Below are 11,224 nucleotides of genomic sequence, written 5' to 3' on the forward strand. Positions count from 1 at the left end.
AGTTTCCCTTTCGTTGGCACTTTACGTGTAATATGTAGACTACTGTAACTATCGTGAGATATGTTATGAAATCTGGCAAAACTCTAACCATGAAAATTTTCTGCGTACGCCAGTGATCGATACATGTCTTTCACGATCGTATGTTAATTTATTGGGCTTATTGCCAAGCATCTGGCAGGTAGCGTAAGTATCTAATTACAGTTAGGCCTATTATATGATACAATGTCGTTTGTGATTCTATTCCTTTGCAGTTCGCTCCCTGCAAAACCGAGGCTTGACTTAGCCCTATATTTTCCTGGGCGGTTCTTCTAACTAAAGAATCTAACGTAAAAAATAATGTGCGCTCCGCTGCGTATACCACTACCCGAGCTTTGTGCATTAGGGTAAGTATATACACGCTCTGTGCGGACACACTAAGCGGATTATAATGTGTATTTTGTGCACTTTATGCAGTTTTAAGAATTATGTAGGACAGGTTAAGTATTTCTTCAGATTATTAAAGCAATATATAACTGTCGGAATGTAGTACTGTAGAGTGTAGACTGTAGTAAAGTAACAAATGAGGAGTAAGCTAATCATCATTCTTCATCCCGTTGCCTAGTGCAGATAGCGCTAATAGCGGACAAACTTATTCAGATATTTTTGTCACTTGGCAGGAACTGTGAAAATACTAAAATAGAGATGGCAGTCTTGGCAGAACGCAGTAGAGACAATTTGTTTACTACCATATAATTTCCTGTTAACTTTTGCAAAAGATGCGAAGGAAGCTGGTTTAATATTACTAATTAGCCTTGGTGTTATTCTTGCATTTTATGCTGGTATTTTTCTAAGATTCTATAATATCTACATATAAATTATTTCAAATAACTGCCGAGCGCATCATGACTGATTCCACGGTTTTATTTCAAAGAAATATTCACGAAACTGATGGAAATGATCCAGGTTTGTTCTCAATTTTGTTATTTACATTAATATATATTACTTTGTTCTTTTTGCATATAATACCATCTCATTTTTCTTTCCTTCATAAACTTGTATCTTGCTGTTAGATTGGAGTCCAAACCTTTATCTTATAGTAAGAAAACAACAGCAATAGTTAACAGTGTTTTTAATGACTTTTAAAGTGGTTGAATGATTGTGTAAATTTTTGGTAGTATTGTTTGTATGCGTATAAGTGAAAAAATAGATCGATTTCTAATCATTGATTGAATTCTTCTTTGATATATCAAGTTTAAGCTTGATTTCTTACTTATCAGATACCGACATATGTTGATTTAGTGCAGTGGGTGAGGGTGATAGATTTGGATTCACATGAACATCAAAGTATTTTTATTACCACAAATTCATGGCTTTTTTGTTGCGGCACATCCTTAATTGATAATGATGGTTGGAATGGTTGGATATTTTAAGCAAACTGAGCAAACGCTTACAATAATACAATTTAAAAAAAATTTTTTGAACTAATTGAAAACAAAATCTTGCACATTTGTTTCTTTCAGAAGTGTTTGAAAACTTGCGCTTTAAAAGTAATAACTACGAAGTGGAAGGAATATGTATTTTTATGAATTCATTTTTCTCAAGGTGCTGTAGTATTGTTTTTTCCCATTCTGAGTCATGTACACCAGTTGATTTGAAAGCACCAGACAAAGTTTTTGGCAGCTCTTCCCAATAATGATGCCAATTGCCATTATTGTCTGCCCCAAACCCATACAGCTCAACCTCATCACATTCATGAAGTGCGTATATCACAGCTAGCATTCCAGTGGATGGATATCGACCATTATGTTGTGTCCATCTATCATAGATGTACCTATGAAAATGAATTTAAAATAAAAATGCATTTCCAAAATTGTTTATATATCATATCTGTATAATATGTACAGCAAATATAAGCCAAGCAAATCTGCTTTATTGCTTTAATAATCCTTAGGAATAAACCTTTTAATAAGCTTTTTTATGAAATTTTTAGAGAAAAGATTAAGATCAAAACTTTTTAACAGTATTTTGCTTTTCTTTTTTAACCTATACAACTAATTAACGTACTTGATAAACCCAGGGTTTATGACAATAATTTTGGACTTGTCACAGATAACTTTGTTTGGCACTGCTGCATATGTTTTGGTGATTTCTCCTGTAGTTAGTGCGCTCAGTAACCATTTTATATCCAACGGTTTAAACGGAGTCAACACAAAACTAACACCTGAATTCAATGGATCATCATCACTACATAATTATATATTAAATCATATCATACCATGTCTATTATATTATACCATGTCATTATCTTATCATCTTGTATCACATATGTATATAATATTACATAAGGTCCCTAAACTATATGCAATTGCGTTTTGTTTTTATTTTTAAAGCAATTGTTTACTTATTATTTATCGTATACGTATTTTGATAGCTATATATGCCATATATAATATTCACATCTGTCTTCATTTCTACACAGAATCATTTTAATTTATTAACAAATGATTTGTAAATATGTCATCAGAATTATAGAGATTGAAGTTGCAGTGTCTGACATAGTAGGTACCCATTGACATGAATTTTTGGCATGAAGTTGTATGACATTGTTTTTACTTGGTGTTGTATTTGTGGATTACCTACCTATATGCTAAAATGCATGTTATGTGGTAAACTGCTTACTGGTTTAAAGCTTCAGGTGTTTTCAGTTACTCGTTTTCGAATATGTTATAAACAGCTCAACATGCATACAGAGTTAATATATAAATTATTTTAATTTTTACCTTTTGGTAAGTATTTAATTGCACTTTCAGGATACATAAAGCGGTGCGTTGTTTTGCTTCCAACATCATTCTCAAATCCAGTAGTTGGGGCTCGATTCATTCGAATTATGAAATCATGTGAATCTATTTCCTGAAAAAGTTTAGCCATATTAATGATACTGTAGAAGATACAATAAGATCTTTTTCTTCTTTTGATTGTCGTTGATTGATTACATCTATTTCCTAATGTTTTTGCATAATTTGAAAAGTGGTTTACCTTGCCATAGTTTGATGACTTAAGATTTCCTGAATTGCCTACAACCGCACAACGTCGGCATTTTTCAGATATTTCTTTATTGCTGCGATAGAAAGGATTTTTCTCCGGAATTCCAAAGTCAAATAGTTTGTGCATCAACTTTCCTGTATCCATCCCTATACTGGACTGAAGCGTAAGCCACCAGTCTAAAACTTGGTAGTCTAGTTCTAGGTTATTTTCAGTCCATATTGGTGCAATGTTGCTATTGTATCGAGCGCTCAACCATCTTTTTTGCGGAAGCGATAACTGTTTTTTACATTTACTTTGTGGTTCTTCATCCTCTAACGTTAGTGACATGTTTCCATTGAACTTAAATGTTTTCTCAGTCCCGATTTCTTCATCCATATCGACAGTGTGTTCAGTTATTGCTTTTTCACCCATTGGTAAGGGTTTTTCCATTTGATGAATGATTGCTTTGGTCGACCAAACCAGCAACCAGCTGTATGTTGCCAAGATGCATAGAAAGCACAAGATATACATTAAGCCTTTTATTCTAAAATTTATAATGGTTTTCATGTTTCCAGAAATGTTTTAAGAAACCATCAAGTGACAATAAAACGTTCTGTAGCAGAGTTGGGTGAGAAAGTTAGCTTGAGTTTTTCTTTGTCTTTGATCACGACAGCACTTACAAGTCATATCACAACCTAATTGTCACACATCATAATTAAGCTTTGATATTTATTGCTTCAAAATATACTTGCTTATAATTACATAATTCAACATATACTCTGTGCACCAAACGTAATTTGATATATCATATTGATTGCAAGACATTTAATATAAAATTGTATCTTTATTAAAATGTAACCTGAATATAATTGAAGGTTAGTTTTTAATTTAGAACAAGATATAAGAATTGGCAAAATAATTTAGTTTGCTAACCTTTTTATTTGTATTTAGAAATTTCAAATCCTGTGATTAAAGGAATAAATTGAATGTAGGTCTGCAAACCCGGCCTGTTGCCTGATCCTTTATATTGTGCTTTGTTCAACTAATTTAGAACAAAGGATAGAGACAATTTTTAATTTAATATGCACGCCGTTGTTAATTAACAAGCATTAGATTTTAGCTTTAATTACTGTCTTCAAACATCCCAAATCAGTAACTTATACAACGTTTGCTTTTAAGCAAATTAACACCTCATGTTTTTTCTGTCTTTTACACAATCTCAGCTACACCAGCCAGCCACCATGCACTGTGTAATTCTGTGATAATTGTGGCAGCTTTATTTGCAAGCCATGCACACTCAGTTTAGTTTATGATTAACCACAGTATTTTGTGCCGCAATGTCTGCTCACTCGTGGTGTTGACATCAAGAAGTGCTGTTTCAACAAATTACTCAGAAACCCTTTTGTAAGCAGAAAATAACCTCATTAAACTTTGCTGCCCTGTTAATTTTAATTTACCTATGTTTGTGCATTTTGATTTAATCTTGTTTTTGCAATAGGAATGAATGTACTGTTTAGCAATCAAATGTATAACATTTGAACTTATGATTTGCATGATGGTTTGTTTTCAGATATGCTTACTATTTGCCTGGTAAGAAATACTCTAGTACTAAATCGCACAATAGTTAAAAAAGATCTTTGTGCACAAATAGCGCCATCAGATGCTTCCAAATTCGCAGCTGATAATGCATTTCTTCATTAGGTTTTGTATCTGTTTCATTTGAAGATAACAAACAACACCCCGAAAGGTCACTATCAACGAGTACTGAATCTTCAACTAACGTCTTAATAATGACTCGAACTCCAATGGAAAGCTCACCCTTGAAGGAAACCCATTCTGACCCATTTTCAAAGCCTAGGTATATTGCAATGTGTAATTTGGTGTATGGTATATTGTATACTGCGTCATAACCACATATTTGTCCTAGGAATAAAACAATATTTATCAAGTATAAAATAATTAAAGTTTTAACAATTTGTTTACCAATTACCAATTTTTTGTGCAAAAAACGTCCTAAAGTTTTTTTAAGAATTGGAGAGAGAAAGTTTTAACAGCCGTGTATGAAGTTGTCGGCTTACATTATTACCCTTCTATAAAAGTATTTACTGCTTTATCGCCTCGCTTACAATTAGGGAAAAAAGTATATTAGATTTATTTACATATCATATATCTGATAAAATGGCAAGTCACATCTTTCTTTCCATTCCATTACCAGGCAATGGCAATACACTTAATAAATAAAGTTTTATCCCACATTGCTGACTGCCTTTCTCAAGGAGTGAATATTTTTTTCAAATATGCTTCTCTCACCAATGGCTTGAATTTTCCATTTCAGACTTACCAAAGTTGTTTTTTTTGCAACAGTTCATAACAGTTAATTTTTGATATAATGCGTCTATACGATATTTTGCATTTTGTAATGAATCGTGTATAACCTAAATGTTCCTCAATACAGTTATTTGGCACTGTTCTTATCTTAAGTTTGTTCCAAACGTTTTGCAATTCTTTTGTTGAGAGCGATGAGAGAAAGCAATACATTATTTTATATCTAAAAGACATGTAGCATTTGTAAACAAAGTTATAACAGTACTGCATCATACTTCTGTTTTCTGTTGTACCAGTAATATTATTGCAAAAATAAAGGAGTACTTCAAGGAATGCAAACCATGTCTGTTGACTGACCCCCTATATTGTGCTTTGTCCAACTAATTTCAACAGGAAACGAAATGCATGAGTATAGCTATGTATGCTTTCATAGACTGCCTCTCAGCTTTCACTACACATTATTTTTACCTCATGGTGCAAGTTTAGAAGAGCATTTAAAAGTGTTTTTTTTCAAATCACGTTAATCACCCAACAAATGACAAGAATTGGTAAAATCTACAATTTTAATATCTTTGGATTTTTTGTGAGTTGTTTAGTGATTGCTGATCTGTAATAATAATAATAACAATAATAACAATCAGTTGACAAAGCAAAAAACTTTATACAAAAACAATACAAACTTTTGTGTGTTTTAGCGCAAGAAGGGTAAAACTGCATTAAACTTTTTGCAAGCCCTTGAAAAATTGCCAAGATAGCGTTACTATCATTTGGTTAGTTCCAATTATCTGTTTGTCTACTCTGGTATTCTGGTATGGTGTTAAAAAACCTTTGTCTTTATAAATAAAAGCAAAACAATGACGTTTATTTTTGTTGCAGATGGTTGCGATATGCTAGTGGTCTGTGTATGATTATCACAGTGATGGTAGTCTTTTCAATCAGCATTACGGTGGCCCTGATCATAACTATATACGTTGCCCCACCACCAGTGCGTATGACTTATCTATGTTTTTTTTTATCAAACTGATTTAACAATTAAACTTTTGTTTTTTTTGCTGTAAATTACATTTTGAAAATCTGTAAGCATTCTGTGACAAATCAGGAATTATTTTGCAGTTCACACCACACGGTGGCGTTGTATCAAGCAGCCCAAATTGCTCAGAGCACGGGAAGAAACTTCTAGAAACTGGTCAAGCTTCAACTGTAGATGTGGCAATCTTAGTATCGCTTTGTATTGCCATCTCCCAACCTCACGCAGCAAGCATAGGAGGGTAAAGAGCAATGGAAAAATTTCTCTACGTTATGTGTAAAAGCTTAAGTGTAGTTTATGGAAAATTGTTTTATATCCCCTCTCAATCTACATTTATTTTTAGAGGTGGCTTTGCATTAGTCCATCAGCAAAAGCTTGTGGAGAACGCAAACCAAGTATTTGATTTCCGTGAAGTCAGCTCGCAGAGGTTTAATGAAGCTTCTTTGATTGCATCAAATTTTGAAAACAAAACAATGCAGGAAATTGCAGCAGGTGCATCCATTGCTGTGCCTGGATATTTGATGGGTTTGCAAGCCTTGCACCAAGAGCATGGAAGGTAATATAGCAACTTGAAAGCTGTTATTGGTGCATGATTAATAAGCAGTTTATAGTTATAGAGACATAATTGGTTTGTTGCATATCCATTTTGTTGGTTATTCTTATGTAATAAAACGATATACGCGTTCAAATGAAATGTGATTGGACTGGATTGGAGATATGTAAAAATCTGTGACTTTTTATTCATACAAAGAACTCCTTGGAATGTTCTTCTGGATCAAGCTGTGTCTTTAGCACGAGTTGGTGTGCCTGTGTCTGAAGATTTAGCTGCTGCGATCGAAGCACTTGATGTGGACGCTCTTCCCTCAGATTTGAAATCTTTGGTTGTGACAGATGGAGCGAAACTGAAAAAAGGAGACATCTTAAAACAACCAAAACTCGCCCAAACTCTTGAAGTCAGTTCTAAGTTGTTGTTGCGAACATTGTTATTTTTATCAATTTCTTGTTCGTGCGAATTTTAATCGTTCAGGATCATACATTTCAGTTGCATTATAAACCGAATCCTTACCTTTCCATGTTGTCGAGAAAATGAACTAAATGTTAATTGATTAAATATTTTCAGACTGTCGGAAAATACGGAGCTGATGCTCTTTATAGTGGAAAACTTACAGATGCATTTGTGGATGAGGTTTCCAATGCTGGTGGGTTCCTCACCAAGGATGATATGAAGAACTATGAAGTGTTGAAGTCTCGTAGTATTAATGAAACCAAATATTCAGGTAATTCAACAGCATGTTAAGTGTATCGTCTGCCAGTTTGCAAATAAACCAGATTTACATTGTCACATAAGAAGAACTTTCACATGACCGATAAAATTCTCAGTTAATTTCGAGTAAAACTGATGTCACTTTTATCGTTAGACATGAAAATTATAACCGCTGCCCCACCATCATTTGGCCCAGCGCTTCACACTGTCATGAGTACATTGGCTCAGTTTGATGTTTCCGATCAGACCGAAGATGCTTATTTCCTTCAGGTGGGCTTGGTGACAGACTCATGACAAAACTGATGCCAAACCTTGTTTACTAATCTCAACCTTTGCAGATGCATCATCTGGCAGAATCATTGAAATATTCTTTTGGTCTACAAACCGAATTAGGAGACCTATCTCGTCGAAACTTCTCTTCCTTGTACTACAACAGGTGAGCAATCTTGTACAGCATGTTTGCATTAAGAGTATGTATTTATGCAAAAAACATTCGTTTTTATCTGAACAGTACAAGAATAGGAGAGGCGTTCAGATCAAAGATAAAGGATAATGAATCATACCCGTTGGAAAGTTATTTATCTGGGCATCAACCTCTACAACTGACCACAGATGGACAACAACATGTGTCAGTCGTGGGAGACGATGCCGTTATCGTTACCATATCGATGTTAGTGATGCAACTGATTTCCTTCAGCGTTCTTTGCCGTTACTCTAATTTTCATTTTACTTTGTATAAAATTTAATAACTTGCATGTGCAATAATGTGAACAAAATTACATTGAAGTTTTTAGGATTTAAAAATCTTGCGTGTAAAGTAGTTTTTTTGCCCTTTCTGTTGGTGTTGAACTTGTCACCAATACATTAACACATAGGAAAATGATATGAAATTATCGCTAACTGTGATACATTTTCAGGAGCATTGGTTCTTTATTCGGTTCAAAGCAAATGGCATCGGGCTTTATACTTAATAATGCCATGATCGACTTTTCATGGAAGGGTAGAAACATGGACACTGGTGGCTTGGTCCCTTCACAGGTAATTAACACTTCTCCAATAGATATGAATTTTTAACCATAAAAGCTATACGTTTGATCACACACACATTTAGAGTGTTACTTCCTTTCTTTATATTGCTTGTGGTAGGTTTATCAATTTCTCTGTAATTGTACAAAAAGAATACACACATAATCAACGAACGGAAGGGTGAAATAAAAAAGTCATTTTACTGAAAAACCTTTGCAAACAGGCAAACTACGTCTCTGGTGGGTTACGTCCAATGTCATCCCTGGTCCCGGTTGTTATTATTCCAACTGCAACAAAATGTGGCACCTACATCATCCCTGCAGCAACACCCGGCTACCGTTCAGTGTCAAGTAGGTTCCTGTATGGTAATTCTTAACTTGGCCGTTGTTGAAATTCTAACTTATATTTTCACATCGTTCTCTTTGTTAAATAACATCCAGGTCTCGCTCAAGTTATATTGAACAAAGCCTCAATGAATTTGAAAGATAGCATCGCAAGACCTCGAATACATCAGCAACTAGTTCCTTTTTACATATCAATGGAAGGTGAGGCTTCCATATTAAATACACGGCGACTTCGTATAGTTGGATAATAATATTAACTTGTTAACTTTCAGATGATAAACCTGCTGGTTTGCAAAGCAGCTTGGAAAACAGAGGACATAAAAACATATCGAAGCTCGGACAAAATCAAACTATCGGTATTGTAAATGCTGCTCGCTGGTTAGATAATGTTGTGAGCACCTTTGCTGACCAAAGACAGGCTGATAATCAAGGCTTTTCGTTTTAATAGATACTTATGCCATTCATATAGATACTTATGTTTTTTACTTCAGTATTCAAATGGGGGAATACCCAAGCTCTGCATTTATATGGCCTGTGGCATCAGTTAATGTAAAAACGTTGTTAATTTGGTACGATTCATCCGTTTCACTTTATTGATTATAAAATCAGTGTAATTCTTTTTATGTGACATAAATTAGCAGATATATCATAATTGTGCACTAGATTGATGTAAACTGTTCCATTATTTGGCTCTGGTTTCCATGTTTTTGTTAATTTTTGGTACGATGTTGTCATCACATCTGTTTCTGTTTTACCTAGATAAATTTTATGTATTTTTGCTGTGTGTGAATTGTCATCATACGGGTACTGCTTTTATTAAGCAGATGCCATGGTACATATTCCCTATGTGCAATTTTTCATCTGTATTTGAAACAACTTTTTTACAGTTGGAAGAATCATTTAAGAAATTTATCTGCACTTATTAAACAAGTCTCATTTTTGCATTCATCTATTATGGTTTCACGTTAAACTATGCGCTTTTAAGGTTGAAAGTTTTTTATGTGCTTCTTTCACAAAATGAGTGTTGAATATGTCTGGATTTCATTGTTGATGTTGTTGGACGTACTATACATTTTTAATCGTACGTATTTATTTCAATTAGGCTTTAAATGTTGTCTTTTCTCGACTTAAATTAGGTAAGATTTAGCTAATTTTAGTGCAAAATACCCATATGTTTTCTGTCATAATAAAATCGAAATATCTGTGCTACATGTTTTTCTTTCTATAAGTTCATAAACATACCCACTTTAATTTTCTGTGAAAACATAAGCACATACTGAGTATAATAGCCTGATTTGTTTAAGCACACGTGCAGTAATAGGTAGGCTATCTTTATTTGTGCGGTTACACATCTGTATGCCAATTATTTTCTCCTTTTTTAGTGGTAGTGATTTTAATATTGTTGCATTTCATTCCATTTTCCTACTTTCTTTGTATACATTGAATAAGCTGGAAGCATGTTATGATATTAGGTTAAACATACATTAAGTATAACCCAGGCAGTATCGACAAATTTCATATGCTAGTAAAAAAGCATGTACATGTGTGAAGCAGACAGCCGACTGGGAGCCACAACAAAATAGGAATGCTTACCGAGAAATTCGCGAGCGGACTTTATATTTTCTTTAGTTGATGACGTAGAAAAGTTGCAGATAACACGCTGGAACGGAGTAAAACATGGACATTGGACACACTAACATGGTGACCAGAAGCAGAGGATTTTTTTATTTAAATTACAATTAATGTCATTGGTAAACGCGTGAAAAGTTCAAACGACGTCAAACTATTTTTCTTGGAAGATGGTGATATTTTTTTTGTCTTTGAGGATTTTAATGCAATGTCTGCCTTAACTTTAAAAAGATCCAAATTTTTGATATAAGAAACACACCAAAATTATAACCCGTACTTATCATCCCATCATCATCAACCCCATCATGCCTTAGGGCTTAGGGCAGGGGTGGGCAACATACGGCCCGCGGGCCGGACCCGGCCCGCGACGGGATTTTGAGCGGCCCGCAGACAGTTCAGCAGTTCAGCTTAGCAGTTCAGTTTTGACTTCAGCAGCTATTGAAGTACATTATTCGTTAATAAATTCATTAAATACTGTTTTTGGTCTCTATGCTTAAAACTTAAAGTTTACATTAAATACGATTTATTCCTTGCATAGGTGGATCAATACACAATTAATGTATCGATTCAGGAATCCGGCCCGCCAAGTACTTTATTTTCTCATAT

At 34.2% G+C, this 11,224-nt stretch overlaps 2 protein-coding genes across 7 annotated transcripts; one reads left to right on the forward strand and one right to left on the reverse strand.

The window, feature by feature from the left end:
- The first annotated feature begins 715 nt into the window (after window positions 1–715).
- Window positions 716–10,359, forward strand: LOC143459837 (glutathione hydrolase 7-like). Of its 6 annotated transcripts, none has more exons than XM_076957159.1 (15): window positions 723–942; window positions 2,504–2,541; window positions 4,705–4,861; window positions 6,205–6,313; window positions 6,442–6,596; window positions 6,699–6,911; window positions 7,107–7,308; window positions 7,476–7,632; window positions 7,774–7,889; window positions 7,958–8,055; window positions 8,131–8,289; window positions 8,537–8,657; window positions 8,869–8,995; window positions 9,086–9,190; window positions 9,262–10,359. In XM_076957159.1, the coding sequence occupies exons 3-15, from the start codon at window positions 4,794–4,796 to the stop codon at window positions 9,432–9,434; spliced, it is 1,803 nt and encodes a 600-aa protein (XP_076813274.1). In that variant the 5' UTR covers window positions 723–942; window positions 2,504–2,541; window positions 4,705–4,793; the 3' UTR covers window positions 9,435–10,359. The 6 variants fall into 6 exon arrangements, with proteins under 6 accessions (XP_076813252.1, XP_076813274.1, XP_076813266.1 ...); XM_076957151.1 differs by having other exon boundaries at window positions 2,504–2,537; XM_076957143.1 differs by lacking the exon at window positions 2,504–2,541 and adding an exon at window positions 3,579–3,631.
- LOC143459875 (CMP-N-acetylneuraminate-beta-galactosamide-alpha-2,3-sialyltransferase 2-like) lies at window positions 1,346–3,985 on the reverse strand. Its single transcript, XM_076957187.1, has 4 exons — window positions 3,016–3,985; window positions 2,760–2,889; window positions 2,044–2,200; window positions 1,346–1,810 (listed from the first exon to the last, which is right to left on the reverse strand). Exons 1-4 carry the CDS (start codon window positions 3,568–3,570, stop codon window positions 1,534–1,536), a joined length of 1,119 nt encoding a protein of 372 aa, XP_076813302.1. The 5' UTR covers window positions 3,571–3,985; the 3' UTR covers window positions 1,346–1,533.
- Window positions 10,360–11,224: the final 865 nt, after the last annotated feature.

The sequence above is a fragment of the Clavelina lepadiformis genome, chromosome 1 (genome assembly GCF_947623445.1).
Source record: "Clavelina lepadiformis chromosome 1, kaClaLepa1.1, whole genome shotgun sequence".
Taxonomy (NCBI): domain Eukaryota; kingdom Metazoa; phylum Chordata; class Ascidiacea; order Aplousobranchia; family Clavelinidae; genus Clavelina; species Clavelina lepadiformis.

Excerpts from the sequence above, each read along its gene's own strand:
- LOC143459837 (XM_076957137.1), top strand. The coding sequence starts at position 882 with ATGACTGATTCCACGGTTTTATTTCAAAGAAATATTCACGAAACTGAT. Across the intron at positions 8,056-8,130 it reads TCTTCCTTGTACTACAACAG|TACAAGAATAGGAGAGGCGT; the intron begins GTGAGCAATCTT and ends TTATCTGAACAG. Across the intron at positions 8,996-9,085 it reads CGGCTACCGTTCAGTGTCAA|GTCTCGCTCAAGTTATATTG; the intron begins GTAGGTTCCTGT and ends AATAACATCCAG.
- LOC143459875 (XM_076957187.1), bottom strand. The coding sequence starts at position 3,570 with ATGAAAACCATTATAAATTTTAGAATAAAAGGCTTAATGTATATCTTG. Across the intron at positions 2,890-3,015 it reads AGTCATCAAACTATGGCAAG|GAAATAGATTCACATGATTT; the intron begins GTAAACCACTTT and ends AAACTTTTTCAG. Across the intron at positions 1,811-2,043 it reads ATAAACCCTGGGTTTATCAA|GTACATCTATGATAGATGGA; the intron begins GTACGTTAATTA and ends TCATTTTCATAG.